General features: G+C 45.1%; 1 protein-coding gene across 1 annotated transcript; it reads left to right on the top strand.

The window, feature by feature from the left end:
• The first annotated feature begins 1298 nt into the window (after positions 1-1298).
• Positions 1299-23796, top strand: DEAF1 (DEAF1 transcription factor). The gene is made up of 11 exons (XM_009892432.1): positions 1299-1351; positions 2187-2333; positions 3174-3313; positions 4049-4114; positions 5026-5152; positions 6980-7108; positions 7829-7957; positions 12496-12746; positions 20117-20182; positions 22001-22090; positions 23692-23796. The coding sequence occupies exons 3-11, from the start codon at positions 3236-3238 to the stop codon at positions 23794-23796; spliced, it is 1041 nt and encodes a 346-aa protein (XP_009890734.1). The 5' UTR covers positions 1299-1351; positions 2187-2333; positions 3174-3235.
• The last annotated feature ends 2175 nt before the right edge of the window (positions 23797-25971 follow it).

Here is a 25971-nt window from a genome sequence, read left to right as displayed (position 1 = left end):
CGAGCCGAGGCGCTCCCCACACGCGTAGAAAAATCACACCTTGCACCGCAAAACGCAAAGGAGAAACGGGCGAGAGCTGCCTTCGCGCATCTAAAATTACTTTGGCCCTGTGTCCCGCTACCGAAGTGCCCTGAAACGTGCAGAATTTTGCAGGCAAGCTCCGATACGCGGGAGCGCGATACTCCGGTACGCGCGCTCCGTACCTAGGTCGGTAGCTGTGAGCGTCACTGGCGTTTTTTCACTCTTACTGACAAACCTCTGGTGTTCGCGAGGCGAGCAAATGGGCGATGCATCATAGGAACGTTTGGCTGTAAGTTTGGACAGTTTTTAACTGGACCAAGCGTGCAGGTAAAGGCATCCCAGAAGTTAATATACCTCAGAGGGAGAGTTGGTTGTTCGCTTTATCTTGGTGTTCACCAGTCACCCCTCTCTTAATGAGCATCACAGCTGGGGGGGTTTAGTACAGATGCAATATTAATTTTTCCCTTCGTTCATCACATGCTGATAACTGCTGTTACGGTCTCGAGGAGGTTAAAGCACACTCAACCCAAAACTTAACAAAAACCAGAATGATTGCGTTTGTAACAACTTAAAGGTGTCATGAGAAATACAATTAATTTTGAATAGGAAGGAAGAAGGAAATTCAAATTATTTTTTTTTTTGGTGTTTAGCTGTTTATCGGGCTCTCTGGATGCAGCAGAATATTACCTTCATGTCTGTTTTCCATTTCAGAAGTCACCACAGTGACAGTGGCCAATGTTGGTGCCTCTGCAGACAACGTTTTCACAACATCTGTGGCAAATGCAGCTTCAATTTCAGGACACGTATTGGTAAGTCTCTCATTTGAGGGCCTTAGCAAAGTCACACGTACTTTCTTAGTGTAAATGAAGAGCTTGGCTCGTGTTCAAGCTGTAGTAAGGTCAAAGATATGTTTTCATTGTGGTATACAGGCTTTAAGCCACAAAACTGTTAGCTGGGTGACATACGTCTTTTTTCTTAGAGAGGTTTTTTTACCTTTCCATCCCCATATACTCATTCTGTAATGGAACTGATGTTCTGGAACATGTAACCTTTGAATTTGGTTGGCTGAAGCCCTAAAAACTAACCTAATAATTGTCATAGTGATTGGTGGTTTAGGGTACCTCTGAGAAGATTTGGGGGAATACTAAAATACATTGGTACTTTAACTCTATCAATTTAAACTCTTTATTTCTTCTATAGTCTGGGAGAACGGCCCTCCAGATTGGGGACAGCTTGAATACTGAAAAAGCCACTCTCATAGTGGTTCACACAGACGGCAGCATTGTAGAAACCACAGGGTTGAAGGGGCCATCAGCGCCTCTCACACCAGGTATAAGGCAATCTGTTTTTGAAGTGTCATTCTTCCAGAGGGGTTGCTTTTTCTGCATTTTAATTGTGTTGCTAGGATTAGAGACCACGTGCATAATATTACACAGTTGTCTTATAAGGATCGTTTGTCTCCTCTTCACATGGTAGTTCATGTATTTCTTGGGAGTAGAAGACTACTTACTTTTTGGTGTTTTTTTTTCCTGTCAGAAATGTATTTCATTTTCTTATTCTTTGCCCTAACCCTTGTAAAATAAGCTTCTTGAAAAATCTCGTCCTGCTTCTTGGCTGTTGCACCCTTCCCACCCCCAAAGGCAGATGGATCATTTTAACATTGATAATAAAAACATAAGTCTCCTAGTTCCGCACGTGGGTTCATTTTAAAGGGTCCTTGAACATAGTTTTATCTCCAGTCGGGGTGCTTGCTGATACTTAAACGTTGCAATAGCTGATGTCTTATTGCTGCGGTTTTGTTCACGGCTGCTTGGCAGTTTCCTTTCCACCCACAGGATGGCATGGCAGACCTTCAGTGGTCTAAAACACCTTACGGGATTGGCCTCTGGGAAGGGGAAAGTCCAGCCAGCTGCTTGCTGCACCACTGCAGGTCACAACCTCAGCGTTTAATATGCTGTTAGAGCGTCTTTCCCAAGATGCAGTTTACTTTATTTTCAGTTATTTTCAGAACGTTCAGGCTGACTTTTTTGTGGTGCATTGCTGTGGAGAGGTGGCGGCTGCTTCAGTTAACCACTTGACACTGTTGCCCTAGCCAGGCTGAGTGTGTGAAGGTATAGCCCGTGTGCTTTTTGGTTGCTGTCACCTTTCTTTTCTTTTTTAAAAAGGACCGCAATCTCCTCCTACCCCTTTAACATCCGTCCAAGAAAAAACTGGAACCAAGTATAACTGGGACCCGTCTGTGTACGAGAACGAGCTCCCGGTGAGGTGCCGGAATATCAGTGGCATTCTGTATAAAAACAGACTTGGCTCAGGTAACCACGACCAACTTGGGTGAGGAAGTGTGACAGCTGCTTCTTCATTCGGTGCACTCCTCTTTTAATCAGGCTGCTTTTAAGGGCCTATCATAAGGGAAAAAAAAAAAAAAAAAAGGTTTCCTAGCCAGCCTAGTCCCTTTGGATATTACTGTTTTCTTCTGTTTTGCTCTTTCTTCAGAGGTTTTTTTGACTCTTTTCTTAAATCTGTGAAGATACAGGCTGCTGTGCAGTGAGTCTCCCCGGTAATAGGTTGACTCCTCTAACATTCTTTTTGTCTCAGAAGTAGACCTGCGTTTCTACAAAGCTCTAAAGAATCCCTGCTGGGACGGAAAATAGAGAGCTTGTCTCCTAATGGGAGTCCTTAGTTGCCTTAGCCCCTCCTCTTCTCTTTTATCTCTGCGGGAAAGCTGAAAAAGCAGCAGCAAAAATTGTCGGGAAGCCTGACTGCACAGCACAGCGCTCGCTTCAAGGATAGGGAGTTTTCTTCATGACCAGAAGGATTAGAAATTTAAGTGCAAATTAAGGAAGGGCTTAAACCCATGGTATTTATCCAAGAAAGACTTATCTTTCTTGGGGATGAGTAATTTTTTCTAGCCTTTGGATGCATTGGTAAGGCCCAAAGTTGGAGCTTTCTGAGCATACGCGGTCATTGTTACAGCCAAGATAATAAATGGGCATGGTTATCCCAGAGCGATGAGAAGTAGCAGATGGGCGTATTTGGTAATTGCTATAGATTAACTGCTATTTTGTCCAGCAGTTTCAGTATTTGCTTCTTTAGGAAAGTGGCAAAATGATTTTAACCTTTACTAACAATATCTTTCTTCTGTTTAATTTCAGGAGGCCGTGGTAGGTGCATTAAGCAAGGGGACAACTGGTACAGCCCCACTGAATTTGAAGCTATGGCAGGGGGAGCCAGCAGCAAAGACTGGAAGAGGAGCATCCGCTATGCTGGGAGGCCGCTGCAGTGCCTTATTCACGTAAGGTTAAGTTTGCTTCCTCCTTTCTGCTGGAAGGGACAGGTGGAGTCTGGGCAGAGTCCGCCCAGCGCTGCAGTGCAAACCGTGCGCGCCGCCTCTGCAGAGATATGCGTGGTGGTGCCGAGGGGCAGCTCCGAAGCCACACATTGATTTGGTTGAGAATCAGTGATATGAGAGAAATTTTTCTGGATGCATTTTCAAATAACGTGATACAAATCTTGCTTGTACTTGAAAAGGGGTTACGGTTTATGCAGGATGAAGTCCAGCCTTGAGCTGTATCGCAGAAATTGAGAAGTAAGCTCTCACCGATGACACTGTAATTCAATAACCTGATCTGCTTAATCCTGTTTGTCTGACAAACATATTCTTCACTTGCACTATTTATTGAGTATTACTTTGGGTCCTTTGTTTCCTGCAGTGCCCAGGAGTCTCATGGAGAATTTGGCATTGCCATGAGGTTGGCAGTTGATACCTGCTTGGGCAGAAACTTTCTGAAGTCTCCAATTCGCATGTCCTTGCCTTTTGATTTGAAAATTGTTTGTTCTTTCTTCACTCTCCTCCCATCCGCTCACCCCGTCACTATGATGTAGGGCAGCTGGGCTCTCTGTTACCACGTAGGGGCCCTAGGAGGGAACGGGTACGGCTCTGAGAGCTGCCTGAATCTTTTAGCAGAATACAGTCATGCTCTCAGTGGGTTTGGTGACTAATACTGAACTAGTAACCTTCTAATTTCAGGATGGGATTTTAAATCCTCACGCCGCCTCTTGTACTTGTGCTGCCTGCTGTGACGACATGACTTTGGTGAGTTGTAGGTTTTTATCCATTAGTTTTAAAATAACTAATCAGTTAAGCTGCCACAGCCATTTGCGAGCAGGTTATAAGTGTCCTGGAAATGTTCACGAGTACTGTGGTTGCAGGGTGTTTTGTCTGCACTTCATAAAGAAAGGAGATGAGGAACTGCTAGCGCTGTTGCATAGCAGCCTCAGTAACACTAGGTGATAGTTAATGCTTTTTTTTCATTTTTGTTTTCTTTTCTAAATAATGTATTTACATAAAATGCCTTTTAGAGATGTCAAAGCTATTTGTGATTTTTGGCTCAAATTTCACAATTTTTTGAGCCGGAAAAAATGGTTTTAGAAGGTACTAATGTAATACTCTGTGCTGGATCCGTATTTTTGTATTAAGCTGCTTGGGTTTGTTGGTTGGTTTGGGGTTTGGTTTTTTGTTTGTTTGTTTCAAAAATGAGGTTAAAGTCCTGAAAGCAGAAGTCTTCAGCTTGACTTGAAGTAGTGTTGTGAATTTCTTTTCTGCTATGAACTGGGTGATATACTTGTTTCCCAGACCTGAAACTAACTGCTTCCTGTCTTCCCCTCGCTCTTGTTCTGTGTTATTCCTCCACCTTGGCCAGCAGTCGATTATTTCCCCAGTTCTGCTCCTTAAATAATAGTGGGAAGAGGCTGAATCTGTGCCTCTTCAGCTGGAGGGAGCCGAGTGTAACTTTTTTTTCCACAGAGTTCTTTTGGTTTGGAGAAGTAGGAGTTTTTTGGTCAATTGTTGCAAACCGCACATCTTCCATGCGAATACGTGCTGCTTCACCTTAGCTGCATCTGGAAAGATGAGAGTAAACCCAAAGTCCCCAAAGAGGTGCCTCAGCTAATGCCCGTTCCTTTTTTCTTTTTCTGTTTTATTTTTTGTGTGTGTGTTTTGCCTAGAGTGGCCCTGTTCGACTCTTTGTACCGTATAAAAGGCGGAAAAAGGAAAATGAAATGCCTGCAACTCCAGTGAAGAAGGACTGCCCCAAAAACATCACTCTGCTTCCTGCCACAGCTGCTACTACATGTAGGTTCTTTGGTAAAAATTGCTTCCCTTTTTTGATGAAGAATTGCCACACTAGATATTTTATGTCTGTCAGTGGCCCCTTGGAACCAGCCAACTGAGAAAAAGGTCTTTTTTTCTGCCACTTCCTTTCCATTGGATTGTTTCATTGGCTCAGTGTCTTTAGCTAATTTCACTTCCTATTTTGTAGAAACGAGCACAGTGTTGCCACATTGGGACTGCAAGTCAAGTAGGAAAAAGTACAGCTTTAGCCCCCCAGGAGACTCGGGCTTAAGCATCTTAATGTCCTTTTACAGTGAGCAGTAAGTTTCATATTTTGTTCTGAGAGAGGTCTGGATTATATTTGCCCCATGTACCCGCTCTCTCAGCCCGGCCGCGCAGGGGGAGTTGTGGAGTCCTGGCCTTGATCCGTAGTGGGTGTCAGGTAGGCTTTTCACAAATGGCAACTGAGAAATTTCCTCCTGCTAAAATTAGATTGAGGGGAAGGCTGGCCTGTATTTGCTGTGCCGGAAATCCCAATTCCATCCCCTGAGCTTGGTTTCTGTCCTTTAGAAGCTGGTGAAGCCTATGGAGCGAGATTAGTGCTGTTTCTTGAAATGTGTGGAAAAGTAGGCTCTAAGCAGCTGGAATAAAATCCACAGCCTGAAAGTCGTTAATGAAAAGAGGCAGAAGGTGACGCTTTCATCTCTAAATTCCTCTTTAACATTCAGGACATGCTTTGTTACTTACTGGTTTTGATTGTCAAACCATCTGTGTGAGAACAGAAATTAATTTGCAAGCTCATCCAGCTCACACATTCCCAGTCACATTCACACGTCCTCCTGCTCTCATCTCACTAGCATCATCTGAACGGTAACGTTACAGAGTGAATTGAGGAAGCAACAGAAATCCAAAAAAGAACACCAAAAGTAAGATTAGATTACTAGCAACAGCAGGAAGAGAAATACACACGGATTCTGTGGAGTTTGTTTGGTTTTTTTTTTTTATCTCCCAAATAGGTTTAATCTGTATGGGTTCATTAATGTGAGGTGCTGTGAGGTTGCAGGTGTGCTTGTGCTGGCATTGGGAGAGAGGAGGACTGCTTGGTTGGTAGCAGCCACGTATTTCAGCAGGCAGAAATCTGTAGCCTCAATGTCTTAAAATTGAATTATTGGTTGTGAAGAGATCCTTCTGGCTGAGCAGTGTGTCACAGAATCAGCCCGTTACCAATTAATGGTGCCAGATTAATTAATCCTGTTTAAATAGGGTTTTAAATGTTTTGGAGCCACTTGGGTATATTAATCCAAAAGGATTTTGTGACTTGTTCCTTGTATTGGCCAAGCGTTTTATATCACTCTGTGTAGAGAGACAGCTAAAATTGTCAAGCTAACCAAACCCTCATAGAATTAGTTGTAATCCACGTTTTTTTTAATGTTGATTTAAGTAGTAAGAATCACTCTTGCTGAAGTTGTAATAAATTAGGATCAGCCAGAAACTGATGGGTTTTGTGGCCCCACTGAACCTTTACGGTAGATGTTAAGTTATTGCTCATACGATAATTGAAAGAATTTGGGAGGCATTATGTTGTAAGTGAACAGCCTGGCCTTGTACGCCCAGAGAATAAACAGAGGCCTGCAGGAGGACAGCACTGCCTTCGGAAGCCAAATGGGGCTTTTATTCCCATTTCCAATTGTATCAGTCGTAGTTGTGATCCAAACTCGGCTATCACAGGCCGTTTACTCATCTGTGAGTTCTCTGACTTTGGATGATTCAGAACAGGCATAGCAACAGCTAAACAACTGAGCCCTCCATGCTGAGTGTTAATTATGAAAGTACTTCTAATATTTCCAGTCACCGTGACTCCTTCTGGACAGATCACTACCTCCGGTGCTCTGACATTTGACCGTGCGTCAACAGTGGAAGCCACAGCAATTATCTCGGAAAGTCCGTCCCAGGGTGACGTTTTCACTGGAGCCACTGGTAAGAGTTCAGGTGTATGTCTGCTAGATGTCCGTGAGAAGGAGAAAAAGAGGTTTGGACACCCGTTGCTGTAGGAGAAAGCTTTTTAAATACTGCACAAAGGATTGATTTCTCAAGAGCTTACAGACAGACTATACGTAACCCACTGTCCTTCCTTTGAAATTATTTCAGCAGCTTGAAATCTTACCAGCTGCACAAATGAAGTTAAAATTTTGTTCAGATGTTGCAGCTGCTAACATACACCTTTGCTGATTTCTAGGGTTAGGAAAACTAACTGAGTGTTGAAACGGAGTGAAAAATGCTGAGTAACTGCTGAAAAATGCCAGAATAAATAAAACAAAATATAAATGCATAGCATATATTTCAGTTCTTTCAGTTTGATTTGTATACGGGGTTGTGAACTCTGCGGAGGGAACTGTCCTGCTCTGAAAACCATAGTTTGGAGTCCTGTGGTTATTGTAAATATATGGGTGTGCCGGAGGGAAGACAGCAGTAACCTTTGCCTTCACCAGTGAAAGCAGAGAAAGATGAAATCAGTGCAAGACTACCTTGCTTGCTAACTGCATAAGATCATGCTACTGTTCCTCGTTTGCAACCCTTGGAATTAACATAGAGTGTAGGAACTTGTATAAAACTTAAAAAAAATATGGGTGAGAGAAGCATAAGAAATGCCTGAGAGCTGTGTTTACAGTGGTTCATAGTGCCATTGTTCTTCCGCAGTTCAAGATCCCAATGTCCAGCAGCCCTGCCGGGTCAGTCACCCAGAACCTCACTATCCAAGTTACCAGGACAACTGTCAGATTTCACCTTTTCCTGAAGCTGCGCTGCCAACCTCTCATCCCAAAATCGGTATGTTTTATGTCCGTAATGTGAGACACAGTTAGCAATGCTTGAATTTGCTGTCTAACCTTCTTTCTCAGCAAAGGGAAAGACTGAGGCAGAAAAAGAAACTTTTCCCCGGTTTGCTTCCAAGTTTTGTGGTTATTTAGGTTTGGACAAACAGATTTGCCACTCTGGGGAAAGTTTTTCATTCCATTATTGAGAACTTTGATTTGTTGGTTTCTAGCAGAGGAGGCTGTTGTGGTCTTGCCTCCTAAATCACCTTGCAGTCCCTGCCTTTCCTAAGGCTTTGCTTCAAGGCTTTTGTCACCACTGTGGCTAAACAGCTGCTCTGTGTTTGATCTGAGGAGACAGTCCCCTTTAAAATTATGTCACAGAAGCTTTCCTAAGCATTCTCACACGTCTTTATGAATCCACTGATACATGGTGGAGGCAGTTTGGGGCAGGTTTGGTGTGCTGCTCTCACATCCAATGTCAGTTTTCCATCCTTTACCACAGACGTTTCTGCTGGAATGACGGGTGCTGGTTGACGAGTGCAGTGAGACCCTTGCCCTGCTGTGGTCACATAGACTGGGGCAAAAAAAGGAAAAGATGGTGTGAAAAATGTCAAGTGCAAATCAGCCCTTTAGTGTTCGATAGGACGGGTTAAACTGATTATCAAATATCAAATGTAATTATATTATGTGAACATAATGACCTTTCATTTGTAGAGCTGACTGATAAATTAAGTGAACTAAAATGGTACTTGAGTGTTGCCTGTACTGATGGAAACTGGAAGTGTTGAAGAAACTGGAATTGCAAACTTGGAGTGTTGTTCTTGCTTTATGTGTTTTTATCGAGCCTGGACGAGAGATACAGCAGGGAGCAGTCTGCCACTGGCTGCCTGATGGACCGGGAGATTTATAGACCTTTTGCGTCTCTAGTTTCTATGATTCTGTGAAGTTACTCTGATACTTACTGATCTCGCTGACACAGAGGAGCTGTAAGACAGGCAGGTTTTGATCCCTGTTACTGTTCTCTCAGACATCAAGAAAAGATCATGTAAACATGTCGTGTTCCTTTGTGCGGGCTGAAGTCTTTCTTTTTTAAAGCCTGTGTTCTCCCCTCTGTATGACCTTTTATTTACTTACTCGGTGCAGCACAGTGCGTTCCTGCTGTGTCTAGAAGGAAATCTTGTTGGTTTTAAGTCTTAGTCAGATCTTTATGTTACTAATTAAACATTGATTTTATTTTTTTTTACCGGTGAATTCTTTCTCTTGACTGATACACCTATACCAAAGTGAGGAATCGGAAGTTACTCCAGTTAGATAAGTTATCAAATGCCATGCCATGATAAATACTGTGCTGGAAATGTAGCAGTGGGAAAGGCTCTTCTGCAAACAGCTACTGATAAAAGACCGTTTATCTCTTACTCATATCTAAGTGCAAATAGTTCTAGTCATGTTCAAATGGATTGAAATTACTATTTTAATTAAGGGCTGTTGAGCATAAAACGTGGGTTTGCCTGCATGGTGAACTTGCAGTGTTGTCTGTCGGAGAAGTCGCACGTCTAACACACAGCGACCTGCAGTACTGTGGGTTTTGAGACTTGTTCTCTCTCCCCAGATCTGTGCTGGAGTCTTTCAGCTTTTGCTGCTTGCATGAAAAGCTACCAGATACGGTTTGAAAAGGGTCATTAGTTGGTGTCTTGGAAGATACTCAGCGTTCAGTGCGGTCTTGCAAGCAGTCTTGTTTGTCTGCAGATGCTTTTCTAAGGGGAGGTTGACTGTGAGCGGAACTGCTGGAATTGCAGCCTGGTACAGGGAGCTGTGTTGGCCCATTGCTGTTCAGGACAGAATTTACAGTTTATTTCTTTTCAGGGCAGTATTTACAGTTGAATTATAAGTACCATTTGAAGTATACTTCAAGAAGATTTCGTCTGAATGGGGGAGGTCTGCTGTTGTGTGTTTTTAAGTGGGTTGTGCAGTTTGCTATTCTGTGCCCCCATCCTCCAGTAAGAGAGGTTTGAGGCTTGTTTCTGCCCTTCTTTCTGGAGCCGTCTTAGGTGGACCAGTGTGCCAATAGCTGCAGTGACATCCAAAACGGATTACCCATGGGAGACTGATAATAAAGTAAATGAGAATAAACTGCCTTTCAGGCACTTCACCCTCTATGTTTTGTTCAGGAACCTCCCTTTTAGTAAATTTCTTAACTCTGGTTTCAAGGAAAAGAATCTGGCTCCCAGAACGGTCTGTTTTAATTAAACCAGTAGTCCGTACCCAGCAGTGGCACCTATGCTGCCTGCAGCTGGCTGCGGGGCGCTCCTGCGTGATGCTGCAGATGCTCCAGGACTGTGTCAGTGCATTATCATCAGGAGCATCAGCAGTGCGGGAGCTGGAGGACAGGCTGCCTGGCAGAGGCGCTGGAGGTGTTAACAGTAATGCCTCTAAAAGAAAAATGGACACCGGTGGGATGTGAACAGGATTTAGGTGGCTCAGTGCTTCTGAAGTTGTATTCCCAGCTGTGTTCAACGCTTCTCCGAGGCCCATAGCATCCATCAGTTGGAACGGTTATGCGTTTATTATATGAATATGTCACTATTTAAAAATCAAGGAAGCTAATTGGCTTTTGGTGCCTGGAATGCTAACAGCTCTTGCCTTGACAATGCAGAACTATGCAGGAACGAATGTGGTTTCTCAGCCTGCAGTACTTGGAGATTTTTTCTGTGGGCTCAATCATTCAGAAACTCCTACCTAAAGATGTGAGGAAAAATCCTGAAATAGATTATTAGTAGATTTTGGGGTAATAAGACTGCACAGCCCCAGTGTGATGGTGCCCTCTTTTTTTCTAGTAAATAATTTGGTGAAGAATTTATAGGTCACCTATTGGTAGATGTGAATGTCTTGGACTTAATTTTATGGCAGATGGCGAGTATTTATCGCTAGAGTTAGAGATAAATTTTGGAAAAGTAAAGCCAGATGACATTTGTTCCTGGAAATGTTGCCTGAGGTGAGCTTACACTGTGTATTGTTGAGTTCCTGAATGTAGATTTAATTTCCTCTCACTGTGGTCTGCCAGTGTCTATGCAAGCCTAGCGTGGTGAAAAGTAGATGGTTTAGTGACACAATGACTGCTGTTCTTTTGAAACGTTTGCAAAGGTAAAGCTAAGACAGACATTGTTGGTTTTCTAAGACTAAGTTTCTAACACAGGCTTCAGGAAAGGGAGGACTGCAGAGCCTTGATAATTGAGGGGGGTGGAGGTAAGTTCAAGGAAAGTGTGATTAGGTTACCAGGGTAGTTCAGCTTCCTTCTGGTGCTTCCTACAAGCTGCAGTTACTGTTAAGATTATGGTGAGGGTATGAAAAAGTAAAGGCTGCAACACCTCAATAATTGTTTGGTTTGTTGTTTGGGTTTTTTCCTTCTTTTAATGTCCCTTGGAGTATGTTTAGAAGTATTGCTGGGCTTCTGTGCTGTTTTATTTAGTTTCATACCTGTGGCATTCTAGTTTATAGAAGAGTGAAGAGTTGTCGTTAGGATTCTGGAGGAAAGGGCTGTAAACAAGAAATTGCTTTCTTGAGAACTGTCCAACACCGTAAACGTAAAGCAAATGTCAGGAGATGTTAGTGTCTGAAGCTAAAACTCCCACCTGGACTGTATACATTCACTCTCACCTTCGGGATTAGGCAAGGAGAGGTTTCAGAGCTGCAGCTGTTCAGAATGCCCAGGATATTTGAAACAGATACATAGAGCTGTGAATACCTTTTTAATAAACTCTTTGGAGTTTCAGTGTGGTATGTGTACTTTTATGCCCATAATTTGTTTTCTGGGTAGGATGCAAATCGAAGGGGTCCAAGGAAATTACAGTTATTGAGAGGGTTTTTTTTAAAGGGCTTTTCAACCAGTGGTTTTGGGAAGTGCACGTTTGTAATACATGTAATTTTGAGGTGATGGTAACTGTCTTGGGTTTATTCCAGTCTTTGGCCAGGGTTACTGAGAGATCAGAATTGAGGAGGTGTAGGGGAGTGCGGTGTAGATTGGTGCCTATTTTTTGTAGTTGTGCAACCTGAGAATTGACATCTGCATAGTGACATCAGGGTATTCCAGAAAACTTGACGGTCACTGAATGACTTAGTATAACCTTACCTGGCAATGGTTAAGGCAAACATTAGGTGGACTGTGGTGATGATGGCGGAGGAGTTGCTGGGAATGCTGCTTTTGCTGCTTAATTGTGCAGCGGTGCTGGAGGTGTTAGATCCTTCCCAGAGTAGAGAGGAGGGTCAGGAGTACGTGTTCTTCTGTCCTGTGTGTTTGAGAGTGCCCCACGGGCTTGTTCTGCACAGACTGATTCTGTGCACTTTGGGTCACAGAAGATAGGTCTGTTTAGCAAAAACTTAGCTGGATTGGAAATTTCTGCAGACCATATTCTTTTAAAAAAAGCAACCAACCAACACAACAATAACAAAAAACACCCCAAACCAGCCAAAACCAAAAACCACACAAACCCAAAACCCCCAGTTTATGGAAATGAAACACCCTAATTCTATATTTTTTTCTTTCTTTGTATTCAGTGTTAACCTCGCTCCCTGCCCTGGCGGTGCCCCCCACGACCCCCACCAAAGCCATTTCCCCTTCAGTGGTGAACGGGCTGGAAGTGACGGAGCAGCGGAGCTGGCTGTACTTGGAAGAGATGGTCAATTCGCTGCTCAACACCGCCCAGCAGCTGAAGACGCTCATTGAACAGGCCAAACAGGCCAGCTCCTCCTTCCGCGAGGCTGCTGTCACGCAAGCAAAAATTCAAGCTGATGTGGAGAGGAAAGAGGTAATTATACCAGAGGAGGTGAGATGACTCAGCCAAGGGCATCTTTTTGGCTGAATGACAAACAGAGTAGTACCTCACTGGTTGTCACTGGCCCTAACAGTGGTAGCCCTTAGAAATTGTTTCTCAGTGTCTTCAGAGCAGTATTACCCAGATAAATCTGAGTTATTTCTATCATGGGGAAAGGAACAGAGTGCTCTGGGATTCCAAGAGCTGTGGGTAGCAGGCTAGTAACACAAACTGTTTGGTGTTACGAGTCCTGAGCTCTTCCTTTAGCCATCCTTAAATTGATGAGACGTGGACACTGAGTCCCCGAACAGGAAAGATGGTGGGTGTTCAGCCGTGCGGTGGCTGCTTTCTTTATGTCAAGTGAGTGGGACTATCAAAGAGGCTTTTGCTGGCCCAGAGAGGCAGAGGGACAAAAACAACAGCGAGTTATAGAGTTTATGGGGAAGATAAGCGGTACAATTTAGAGGCGTCTTGCTGAGCGTTGTGCAAGCAGAGCTGATCTCACATGAGTCTTGTGGTAAGACTGCGAGGCCAGCTGGCGTTACTGGAGTATTGGCTTGTAGCCAGTGGCCCTTCTCTCTGCTGTGAGGGATTATCTACAAGGACTGCCCTGTTCTCTCTGCTTTGCTTCTCTTTAATTGAGGCACGGTAGGGACCCCGGATTCTTCTTAACAGCAGCTCATGCATGCACCCTGAATCTGGCTCCATGCACTGCTGAATGCGTTCCCCTTCTCCCCCAGATCCACAGCTGCTGGTGTGGACTTAAAGGAGAGAGGTGGGGGGCAACGTACTGTGAAACTGGTGCCATAGTCATTAGCTGATGAACCCCCTTCCTGTACACCACACTATCTGCTGTTGCCATTGGCGTTATTGCTAACGTCGGCTTTCCACTGAATTCATAGGCACGAGTGTGCAGCAAGAGACCTTGAAGAAATGTGTGTGGGAAGACTTTGCTGAGAACTGAGAACCCCTATGACAGTCCTTGCAGCGTCTTTGATATTCTTTGCCACGTTGTCTCTGCTAAACTCTTCTGTACGCTGCATCCTTGATGTGCAGGTGTGTGATACGTTGAGAGTCTAATTCTTCCCTGCTTCCCGCCTGGGCAGAATGGGTATTTGTGCTGCTGTCCAGGTTTGGGCCGTCTGCTGCTAAAAAGCTGTGCAGAGCGTGGGATACCAAAAAAATGGCAGCTTTAACACAGCTTAGAGATGAACATCTGACTTTGTTTAACTTCACTCTCTGCTCTTTTTCCAGTTTATGTGCTGTCTTCCCTTCTGTTTATCCTTGCAGTGGCTTCTGGAACGGTGGTTCAGAGTCCATTCCCCTCACCCTCTGATCCAAATCCAGCTCATTTCACTGTAGTTCTAGTTTCTTCTTGCTCTGGGAACAGGAGTTAAAATCACTCCTGTCTATTGATTAAAGTACTGACTTTACAAGGCAAGGATGAGCATGTATTTGTTTCCAGAGGAAGTCCCTTTCCCAGTAACTGTTGAATCCCCAGTTATACAACTTCTGTGTCTTACCGTTCTTTTTGTGTAGCGGGTACCTCAGCAGTTTTGTATTTTGATAACAACACTTGCTCGAGGTACTATTTTTTTAATATCCAAATAACAATTCTCCAGCTTGCTGCTGTGTGCCAGCATCTGGAGCCATCTGGATGATACTGCAGATAGTGATTTCTGAATTCCTCTAGTGAATTTCCTTTTTGGAAAAAACTTTGGATTTCTAGGTTCAGGGCTGGCATTGGAAGTAATTCCAATAAATGTCAAATAATTGGCTGTCTGCTTTTGTGTTGGTCAAAGGTGTTTTTCTAAGTTCATGAATGTTTCCCTGATTTGTAAGGCAAGTTTCTTTCCCTCCTGAGTATGTGTGTGGTCAAACTGCTTTTTTTGACAGTTAAGGTATATGAGAGGGAGAAAGAGGAGTCTTCCTACCTTGGTTGTTGTTGATTTTTGCTGAACCAATTTAATACAGAGGAAACAGGTGCTGTCTCACTACTTTGTGTTTGTTACGCTGACAGAACTTCCAAGGGCTAACAAACTGGGGGAACCTGCTCGCCCCCTCCTCCGTTTGCACAAGCAGAGACGGTGAGCGCAGCGGAGCGGGGGCTTCTCTGTAGGAGAGCCACCAGTTTGCAGAATTTCTGTGCAGCAGTATGGTCCTACATATTTAGAAGTGAAAGATTGTGTCATTGTACCAGAGCTGCGGAGGAAAGGCTGTACAACAGATTAAATTATAATAGAGCTGTAGATTTGGCTCTTCCTGGAAGAGTGACCTTGTACATAGCAGGATTAAAGAAATCTCTTGAGAGCAGGCTGGTTCCCAACTGGATGCGCAAACTTCATTGCCATGACTGTAATAAACACGTATCTTTAATTTTCACAGCGGTGCAGAGCTGCTCCCCCACTTCAGCGTCCCAGCTCTTCAGGATGTTGAGCTCAAGCACTTTTGATCTCGTAACTGACCATACCCCTCTCTCACCCGTGCCAAACAGGGAGATGGCCTCTGCCTTCCGACAGAGGAGCAAGACAGCGCTCGGGACAGCACTGTCTTGACCTGCCCTTCAGAGGAAGTCTGAAGTGGCCCCAAGTTTAAGCAGAGTAGAGAAGAAGCGAGAAGAACAGCAAACGCGTAGGAAAATCTACTTGGGTGCTAGTTTTGTTTTGGTCTTCCTAGAGAGCAATAAATTAAGCAGTAGGGATTTTTAATCACAGCTTTATTGTATATTGTAAATCATTTACTATATTGGGTTTCACTTCTTATACTTATTACTGAATGAGCTTTGGGGTTCATTAAATATCATAAATGAGTCTGCTGCCATATAGCAGCAATTTGGTTGCCTTGGGGTTCAGTACCAGAAGTTGTACTCTATCCTGAGCAGTGGTAAGTGCTCGTGGGACTTGCAGAGCTCTGAGCTGTGAAAGGCAGGCTTTTGCTCCGAGTTTTCTTTGAGCAGAGGAGGCGTTTGTGCTGGCTGTATGCTTATGTTCTTATCTGTGGACATCACTGTTTCATTCTGGTCACGCTTGCTAATGATATTATCCAGGACTATTCACAGGAGTCTTAGCAATGCATTATTCCCCTCGTTTATATCATTTTGAAGGTGGAAATGCCAACATCAGAGAGGAACTCTGGCAGGAGGCGGATCTGCTGAATGTAGCAAGGGAAAACCATAAAAAATTATGAGTGCAGCATGAATTGGAAGCATCTACAGTCATGTTTATTCCTTAAGATGGCATGTCTAATCTGCATTTTGCAGGAGGATTGGATCCCTAATTGCAGTTCCAAACACATGGTGATAGCTAAATACAGAGTCCTCAAAAGCAGTAGGGGGGCCGAATTGGAACGTGCTGAGCGTTTAGGTGTCAGGCTGTGCAGTAGTGGAATATAAATGCCTGTCATCATAGGCACTTCTAGAAAATACAGAAAAGTACGCTCGTCTTCCACTCTTCTCTGATGTCTGACATGAGGGGTTTTTTCTCTCTACCTCCCTGCTATGCGATTACAGCCATATAACGCCCTGTGTTGGGGTCTGGTCACGTCCTTCGCTGTTCTGAAGGACCTAAAGGTCAGATTCCAAGTGCTGAAGCTGAAGGTTTCACCAACGGAGTTTTTCTTGCACATAATTTTGTCATTTGGAAGGCCTTGCATGCATTCTGTTGCTGTCTTTGTCCTTTTTAATTTCTGTGAATTTGTTTAAGGATCGTGGTTTGCTGGGCAAATCTCAAGACCGAGGATCTCTTCCAAATTTTGTTTCCATCTTTGCCACAAGTTATTTAGATGCCCCCAGGTAACTCCTTGGCCTCTCTGGGCCTCGGACCCTGCTCTTTAAAGTAAGGGTAACACTTCCTGCACATGGGGCGTGCGTACCAGTTTGCAGAGTGGTAGGATCTCTGGGTAAAGGGCTGTGTAAAAAAGCATTAACCTTCTAAGTCCTAGAAATAAGGGCAGTTTGTAAACCCGAAATCTACAATTCCCACATTTGTGAAAATATCTCTTTTGCAATAATTTCTTTTGAAACAAAATTGTTCTGGAGTCTAAGAAAGTGGTTAAAAAGGCCTTTCCTGTTGTGTGTGCTGTCTGCAGTGTCTCACATGCCTGTTGATGATGAGTGCTCCTTAATTAATCAGCAGAGCCCTCACAGAGTTAGTTCCAGACGTGAACCTGACCGTAAGGAACATGGATGGCCTTAAGCCTTGTGCTTCCTGTGCGTAAACAAGAGGTGCGCGTGCAGCGGGTGCTCAGCGTGCATACGGCTGCGTGTTGGCAGACACTAAATACACATTACATTTATGTTACCTAAAAGTCTTGGGGAACGACATTCGGGAAGAAAAGCACACCATAAACTGTCACACTCAGTATTTATATTAACATCTTAAAAAAAATAAAATGTGTTATGCTTATTGCAGAAAATGAAAGTATCAAAATGTTTGTAAATTTTTTCCGAATTGCAGCATTTTGCATGGCATTCGTTAAATACAACTGCTCTGTCAGAACGTCATGGAGCTGTTAAGAGAAAGTTCTCCACTGTCATTATTAATTATCTTCTGACTGAGCGTATCTGATCCTTTGGTTACTATCTGACTGTTGGGTTCACTGCATTTTTTGATTTAGGGAAAAACATTTACAAAGAGCATGAATGAGGCAACAAAGGCTCTGTGTCTCTTACAAGAGAGATTGGGCAACTTGCAGGACTGGCCCAAAAGGAAAGGGTTGAAGACAGCACTTTACACAAAGGTCTGTGTGCTTTGGCAATGTAATTTTTTTGAGTGTGCATTAAGCCGTCATTTATATCATAAACTTTAGGAGGGGGCGAATATGTGAACTCACCAAACTCTGTGCCAGAAGGCATTGCTGGAAGATAATAAAGACATTCGGGAAATGTGTTGAACAGTTTTTCTGGATAAATTTAAAAGAACCAGTGTCAAAATCTGGCAAGTGTTTTAATTGAAATAGCCGCCTTTGTTTCATGCAGTGATTCCTTCGGAGCCCAGCCCATTTGAAAACAAGGTGGAAGCTTAAATCAGCTAACAGCTGGATCATCTGAGTTCTTTTTTAGAAAGATTAAAACAGTTCAGGACTAGAGAGTATGAAATTAACCGGAAAAGGGTCAGGTATTTAAGAAGTGTAGCTCTAGGAAGCAAATAATGGTTTGTGCAGCCCGAAGTAGCAGTGAAAACAATTGAGAATTGGAGGCTATTGTTTTTCTGGAGCTGATTTTGTGAGACATAGGGATGTGTCTGGCTTGATCCTCTCTCTTACCACACCTTTCCCTTCTCCATAGTTTCTGAATGGCTTGAAGTCTTCACACCATGGACTGAGCAGAACCAGAGGACTCGCTATGGGGAGAGATAAAAAGGAGACAGAAGGGGGTTAACCGCGTGGTTTCCATCAGCAGGTTACATCAGCTCTCAGGGGGCTGAGAGCAGAGGTAGAGGAGCTGCTGTGGCTCGGACAGGGACAGAGAATGGCTGGACTTCCTCTTGATGCCGTTCTCGTGGGCAGTCTCCCTGGGGAACAGGATTAGCCACACTCGTAGAGGATGAAGCGGAGTCTGGTGGTGGGAAGGGTTGTAATTCTGGAGCTGCGGCACTTCTGCAGAACTGGAATCCAGCATGTTCAGCCCCGGCACTGTCGCTGTGTGGGCTGTTGCGGCAGGGACGTTACTAGCTGGGATTATGTCTTGCTGAGGTTTTTCAAGCTGGGTTGAAATGCCAGCTCACCGCATGCTTTGGTATCTGAATTGCCACTTTCTTCACTAAAAAGTAGTTTAGAAACATGACACAGTTTTCCTAGGCCGGTACTCTTAATATGGGTCATTTATCTTTCACTCAACAGTGGAAAACTTGTTTTAACCTTTGCTGAAGAATCCAGTTTCCCGCCAGCCCAGTTCTCTGCCTGTGTGCAGGGGGGCAGAGGGCAGAGGCTGCGGCACGAAGTGTTGAGTCCCAGCTTCTCCACGGCTGGTGCTCGCTGACGTTAATGATTCTCTGAAGAGTCAGTCGTTTTCTTCCTGAGACGTAGCAGGACGCTTAGGCCGGAGCCACATCTCACGCTTGCCGGTGTATTCCCTGTCCTCACAAGAATGCTTTTGATTTGGACACAGTTTTTGTTTTCAAAATAGTAATTTTGGAATTTCCGTACATGTGATGCACACTTGGTCTACGCAGTACTGGGAGCGTTGGGGATGCTGTGTGTGTGTCCTATCTTGCTAATTAGCCTGGTCTTGCCTATTTGTCAAATAATGGCAGAACCCAATCTCGCCCCATGCAGCGTATAGCGAGAGGTTTCCCTGCCGCCTCCTCCATCTCCTGAGAGTTTTTTAATTTGGATTTGTGTCATGGTAATACAAAGGTTTTGAAGGTTGTGATTTCACAGGAGAATAAATACTCTGATGTCAGGTCACAGAGACACTTGTAAATTAAGCCTTTAATCTCCTTATATCTTGGGTCATAGTCATTCCTGGATAAACCTGCTTTGGCTGAAGGTGGGGGTTCAGGGTTTTTTTCTTACTTTTTACCTGTTCCAGGTAAATGTAAATGCGAGTTAGCACATAAGCAAATCGGGATCGGGTTTGAATTCTTTTGGTTTGGGACTCCTGTCTCTCGGCAGCGTTGGCTGCTGAGCGTGGCCAGGCAGTAGGTGGAGCAGCACCTGGTTGGACTTAAACTGGTATGGACTGAATCTGCAACACGCCCGAAGTGTGGTTTAAAAGTCGCCTCCAGAGGACTGCTTAATTCAGATACTGTTTGAAAGCCCTTTTATGTTTTTATTAAAAGGAGGAATAATGGTGATGGTTGATGCTGTTTCTAAAGTCTTGAGTTTGTTAATTTTGTCTGTTTTTTTCCCCTACTCCATTCTGTTGGGCTGTGCTGTACCTTCTGACTTTTTTGCTTGTTAGTGGATTAGGATCACGGGTCTTGACCCAAAATTTGGCCCAAGAAGATAGCACTTGGCCCTGTTACCTTGGCATTTTCCTTGTGTTTCCTTTGCTAACTTACTAGGTTCTCGTGTGTGTGTGTGTGGTGCAGTTCCCTTGTGGCAATTAAGGCACCTGTTTTAAGAAGCAGTGCTTGGCTGGATGGAGTGGGGAGAGCGGGGTTTGAGCAAATGCTGGACTTAACTGGCAGTTTGTCACCTCAGGCCATTTTCTCACAGGCTTCTTCATCTGTCTCCACATAAGGGCGCAGTGTCCCTCTCTTAGAAGGGAGGAGTGAGGTTCCCCTCTGTCCTCTTGCAACGGCAGTTTTGGGCTTGCCAGAAGCAAGCTCAGTGTCAGGACCCTCCATACAGAGCACCCTTTTCAACCCCTCATGTCCTACTCTGGCTGTGCAATGACAAGTCTGGTGTATTTTTCCCTGCAGCAATATCAGAACCAGTTATTTCAGCAAACAGAAGATGTGGATGGGAAAACAGAAATCATCATCAAGGTAAGCTGGAGATGTCTCATATTTTATCAAGAGTCTTGTGTTCTTTGTCTTCTTCCATTTAAAGATGCAGTTTTTCATCATTGCTACAGAAGTCATGTATTCCGTATCTGGCGTTGCCTTCTGGCAGAGATCCGAGTTTTCCCTAGTGTGACTAATGCTCTGTTCAAGCAGAGTGTGTCCCGTTCCCCAAGCCTGCTGGGTTTTCACAATCCTTTATCGTTGTCTGGCCACGTTAATCAGTCTCACTCACCTCTCAGTAATGCTCATGGAGCTCTAACGGGTGGCTGTCACTCAGGTCTGACAGGAAGGAAACTCTCTTGCTTTTTGTCCTGTGAACTGGGTTTCAAAACTGCCTGATTCCCTCTGGCGTTGGGAATGGGCGTATGAGCTGAGTTAGTTCCAGGACCCCCAATTTAAGCCCTTACAGCTGTATGTGTTACTCAGTTGTCTTTCTAAGATCTCCAGGTATAACTGCATGCGGTGTGTACTTTCAACATGTTCCAATGCTGTACAGGTTATGAACAGCCTCAATCAAGTATCCCTTTGGGACGGGCTTTGCGAGTCCGAAAGAGCAGCTCTAAACCCCTTCTTGATGGTCTGATTTCCCGCTGTACATCAGGAACACAAATAGAGCTCAGTCACACCAGCTGTTAACCGTAGGTGCAGTGGTAAGATGTGAGCAGAAGGTGTGATGAACTTGGTGTTAATCAGGGTGTTGATTGCTAGGTTGGTTGTGCTCAAAAGAGGGAAGGAGCTGGTGGAACTAAAGACGCCTGCGATACTTTCACAGCCGAGAAACGCTGCCTGTCACGGCCTCACACTGCTGCTCTGACGTGCTAATCATTTGTCAGTAATTTAATGAGTTGGAAATGGAATGCTCTGTGAAGTGCTTATTTTTGTGGTAGTTCAATGATGTTTCCACCTAAATATACATGTTATGTTAATTGATGTCACCAATATAAGATTAAAGTGATAGACACAAAAACATCCTTTAAAAACCAGGTGTGATTTTTTTCATCCATGTATCCTATCTCACCTTACTTCTAGGTTTAAGTCCTTGCTCCTGTTACAGCCTTCTTAATTTTACTCCTCTGTCTTCTGTTTCCCTGTTGGGACACTGCTTATGTGGTTGTGCTGCTGACTGGCAAAGGAACAAGCCTGCGCAGCCCGTAGGAACAGATCCCTTTTTCCTCTCAAAACACAGGGAAAGATTAAACTGAAGGGTCCCATGCTTATGCCTACTCTTGTCCTTCCTCAGACCCTCTCTCAGACATATGCAGGGTTATAAACCAAACCAAACCACCAACGAAATTTGCCTTTAAAACTTTAAATTTGAGATAAACTCAGAGCTTGGGTATCAATGGCCTGCGCGTAGCCTGTACGCTGCTGTTTGTGGACCGCACCTGCCCTTGGTTAAGACTGACTCCTGCGGAAGCCTGCAGTAACCCGGCTGTGGTTGATGAGACACACGACCTACGCAGAGGGAGGCATCTCTGTGTTACTGGGGACAGAGTTCCATCACCACTCAGTATCTCACCCATGATTTTGAAGGGCTTTTTGCCCTCCAGAAGGGGAAAGAGCGGTACTTTTCATTTTCCAAACTGATCCCTGCCAACATGGCGAGGGGAGTGGGTCTCTGAAGGCACGTCCAGAAGCCACTGGTCCTGTTTGTCTTGTGTTTGTGTAGTGATATATTGGGAAACGGGGACTTTACCACTGCTCCTGCCTCACGGCATATTACAGCACCTGTATGACATGTTGGTGGCCTCCCTGTTGTTGTTATCTCTGATGTGGTCACTTTGCCTTTCATTTTCACAGCAGTCTTGTGTCAACTGCGGTCGTGAGGCAACGAACGAGTGCACAGGATGCCACAAAGTCAACTACTGCTCCACTTTCTGCCAGCGGAAGGTATAAGCGTGTTTGTGAGTTGCAGATTGGGTTGTTCAGAGAGGGCTGTGTCACTGTGGGGAGAGCCAGACGGCTCTGACTGCTACCTGATGGGCCTAAGCATGGTGAGAGGAACGGGCAGCAGAACTTGCCGTGTCACGGGGGTAGCCGGAGCACAAGCCGTGTGCGGGTCAGCAGCCCCAGCGCCTCAAACCCACCCTGCCCAGTGGATTGGCGGGCAAGGCTGTAGTGATGGGGCAGGTCTGCGGGTCAGGGTCTGGATCAAATGGGTAGGGAAGGTCCCGGGATTTGCACACACCTTCTCAAAGGTGATCTAAAAAACAGTGTAACACCAAAAATGAGAACGTGGACACCTCACTGTGTGAGCTGTGGGGACTCACAAGCTGGGAGCACTTTTACAACCCTTCCCTACCGCTTCCTGGTAGGCTGAACGCTCCCAGTACCTGCACTCCTGCTCTGTCACTGAGGACACGGTTCTGTTATTCTTTACATTATTTGAGACACTACAGATGATACAGTGGGACAAACTAAGGTATTGAACACGGGAGGTGGAAACAGGTATGAGGAAGTATGGTGGAAGAAGCTGCTGTGCTTCATGTTTCCCACAGGTTCCTTACAAAGACCCTTGGCACCCTGCTTTCGAGGAAGGGGTAATCTAGTGTGGCCAGCGTTACAGTTCCGTGGGCTGTCCAAGTTCAGTCTGAATAACTGAGGCTGGCTGTATTGAGTAGCTGAAGAATTTTGGCTGTTTCCTTTTGCCTGTAATAAAGTGTAATCGTGGCCAAGTTCCCTGTCCGCATAGCAGAAAGATTAAAAATGCAAAGAAGGAACAAATGCTGCTTGCAGAAAACTTACACAGCCAACCTGCCGCCTCCCCGGGCATCTCACCAACACTAATGCCGCCCTGTTGTCCTCTCAGTACAGAGTGCACTGGGAAATGGCACCAAGTAGTCACCTTTCATCCCCCTCCTAGACAGCTTGTCACTTCTGAGTGGACATGTGCCTGTGCCTGTAGCTGCTGCTCTGCACTGTCACAGGGCGGGAGACTGAAGTGCTCGTCAGTAACTGGTTCCTTGAGATTCCCCCTGTATTTGTGAGCGATGATGCGTGACCTCTGGGTTGAGCAAGTTAGAGGAGTATTCCGTTAGTTCAGACTAGAAGTTAGAGTAAACCCTGGAAGGAGTTGTATTCCTCTCCTTGGCCATTGCTGAGCCAAGACCCCTGGTATGGCGCTGTCCTTCAGGAGCACCAACTTGGAGTGAGCTGTCTTTCGGGAGAGGGTTTAAGTCAAGGTTCTGACTCTGTTTTAGTAAAATTTCCACAACCTAGCTGACATGGGCGTCCTGTTTTGGTTTGTGGGTTGAGAAGCCAGTATTCTGCTTAGTTTGTATCCGCCTCTAGCATTGACCCAGTATGTGGTTCCTTTCCTGTCCGTCGTTTGTCTTGTTTGGCCGAGCAGTAGAGACCTGCTGTAGCCCACCTGTGCTGGAGAATGCGCTTCTCTAACAGGGCTCTGTTGCGGCCCAGTGTGCTTTTGCAGGCAGTGCTCTTTCCAAGGGTCCTTCCTCTTCATGGCCTTTCCATCTGCTCTTCCCTCGCAGGACTGGAAGGACCACCAGCATATCTGTGGCCAGTCGGCCACAGTGACGGTGCAGGCTGACGAAGTGCACGTCACGGACAGCGTAATGGAGAAAGTCACCGTCTGAGCACAGCTACCTCATTAACCGTTCATGAACAACGTGGTGCAGCCGGCTGGATCGGCAACCCGGCGTGAACGGTCTGTCCTTTACAAACCCCACTCTTCTCTCTAGCAAACTCATTTTTGAAAGACTTCTTGATACTGTGACAGCATTTGCCTACTCCCGATCCTCTTCCAAAACTTGGAATGATACAGAGACTGTGAAAACCTCATGTGGATAAAGCAAACCCTGCGGAACTGCAGCCGAGCAGCTGGAAGCCGCCTTTGGCTTAAGGAAGCTTTGACTTTGCCAGACTGGAACCTCCACCATGTGGATTACAGCGATCTCATCATCTCTCTTGAGATGGATCTAAAGCAGGTGCTGCAATGAGATATGCCAGTGTTCCCTTCTCCCTGTGCCTCCCTACCTCTTGTTTGAAAACAGAAACGAACCTTCATTTGGTTTATTTAATTGCCTTGAAGAAGTCAGTACAAATTCTTAGTTTGCCATTGAAAAGACTTTTTTTTTTTTTTCCTGTGTTCCTTCTGTGCTGGGCAAGTTCGGAACACGTTGGAGCTTCTGCACTTGAGTATAAGTAAAAAATAACATGTTGTTAAATAAAATGGGGTGAAATCATGAGTATGCCCAGCGGTACTGTTTCATTCCCACAGCAGCACTTTAATGTACTGATAAATGCAGCAAGCGGCTGCAGCGTGGCTCTCGGGAGCTGGTGCCGTTGCACGGCAGCTGCAGTTACACGCGCGTGTCTCTGCTCTCCCTCTCCATCGGTGACCGTCTGGGACGCGTCTGCTGAGCAGGGAAGTGCGGTCTCATGTGGTGCGCCTTGGCTGTAGCTCGTAGCAGCTGTCTGGCCAAAATCAGATCTGAGCAAACCCAAAGTGGGAGCATATTAATAAGAGCGCTGTCCTGTCATTGCCTTTTAGTAGCTACTAATTAAACAAGTGGTGAGTACGAGGAAGGGATTTGCTTCATTCACGGCAACAAAATAATTTAATTATTAATGTACTTCTTTAATAATTTAGGCTGATCAAGCCGCCTTTATTCATGTTTGAAGATTAACGCCCCAGGCTGGAGGACTCGCAGTAGACATGCACACCTCTGGTTGGTTGGTTGTTTTTTAAACCTCAGGCATAGCAGCTGTGAGGCGTTACCTGTCCTGTCTGGTTATTTGCTGGGATTTAGTGTCCGTGGGCAAGGAGGATTATTGTTCAGCTTCCACTCCAAGGGGCGTCACCTCTGAATCACAGAGTGACCCAATCCAGCATCATAAATGCTGTCAAAAGGAGAAATTTCTATCCAGAGTTGCAGGACAGTAACAACAGAGAAAAACATGATGGAAAATACTGAAGTCATACACTAGTGGTTTCTGACAAGTCCATTCCTTCCTCTGGGAATCTTAGAAGTCCTGTTCCATTACGCTCCGTGTGTTACAAGGAGATGGAAGCTGGTTTATCACCTCTTAGAGCATTTGCTGCGCTGCTGATGTCTCCCTTCCGGAGTGCCCATCAGCAGGCGGGACCTGTCCACGGAGGGTGGGTGACAGGTCTCCAGCACAGGTTGGTGGCAGCTGATGGATATCGGTTTGGCTGTTTACTGGAAAAGTTATTTCTTCTAACACAGAGCGGCGTGGGGAAGGCAGGCAGCACCGTGGCAGGAGGGACTGCTGCCCATGGAGGGTGAGGAATTGGCATCGGCAGAGGGGAGGCAGCAGCGTGCTGGCCTCTGCCAAAGGAAACTGGTCTCCACAGTAAAGCCAAGCAGGAACTGAAGCAGGATGAGAACAGAAATTACCCATGTACAACTCCCGGGAAGGAAAGAACAGGCAATTCCTTAGGTTCCCAGAGCAAAACGCTCACTCCTCCTGCTTCCCGGAGTAATACTTCAGTATTTGTAATAGTTCTTCTCACACTGTTAAATTATGATTGCCTGTTTTCTAAAGCTTAAAGACAATTAGCTAATTGCAAAGACAATCTTAATTGAGCTTGCAGTAATACAGCTAATTTACAGTGTTTCTTGGCCTCCGTCTATTGCCCATTTACCCATGGAACAGTGCAGAACATTGAACACCTCACGCCGCTGTTGGGCTACACCACCCCTTTGTTTCCAGTGCCCAACCTCAGCAGCACCCTGCAGTAGGCGCCAAGCGCCCGGCACGGCGGCGCCGCCGTGGAGGTCTATGTG

Source organism: Charadrius vociferus, unplaced genomic scaffold, assembly GCF_000708025.1.
Source record: "Charadrius vociferus isolate BGI_N301 unplaced genomic scaffold, ASM70802v2 scaffold1039, whole genome shotgun sequence".
Classification (NCBI taxonomy): Eukaryota; Metazoa; Chordata; class Aves; order Charadriiformes; family Charadriidae; genus Charadrius; species Charadrius vociferus.
This window is presented reverse-complemented; position numbering and strand designations above follow the sequence as displayed.

What these genes read in the sequence shown, in the direction of transcription:
- DEAF1 (XM_009892432.1), top strand. Translation starts at nt 3,236, where the DNA reads ATGGCAGGGGGAGCCAGCAGCAAAGACTGGAAGAGGAGCATCCGCTAT. An exon ending in CGCTGCAGTGCCTTATTCAC is followed by an intron (nt 3,314 to 4,048) that starts GTAAGGTTAAGT and finishes TTCTAATTTCAG; the next exon opens with GATGGGATTTTAAATCCTCA. An exon ending in CTGATGTGGAGAGGAAAGAG is followed by an intron (nt 12,747 to 20,116) that starts GTAATTATACCA and finishes TTTTCCCTGCAG; the next exon opens with CAATATCAGAACCAGTTATT.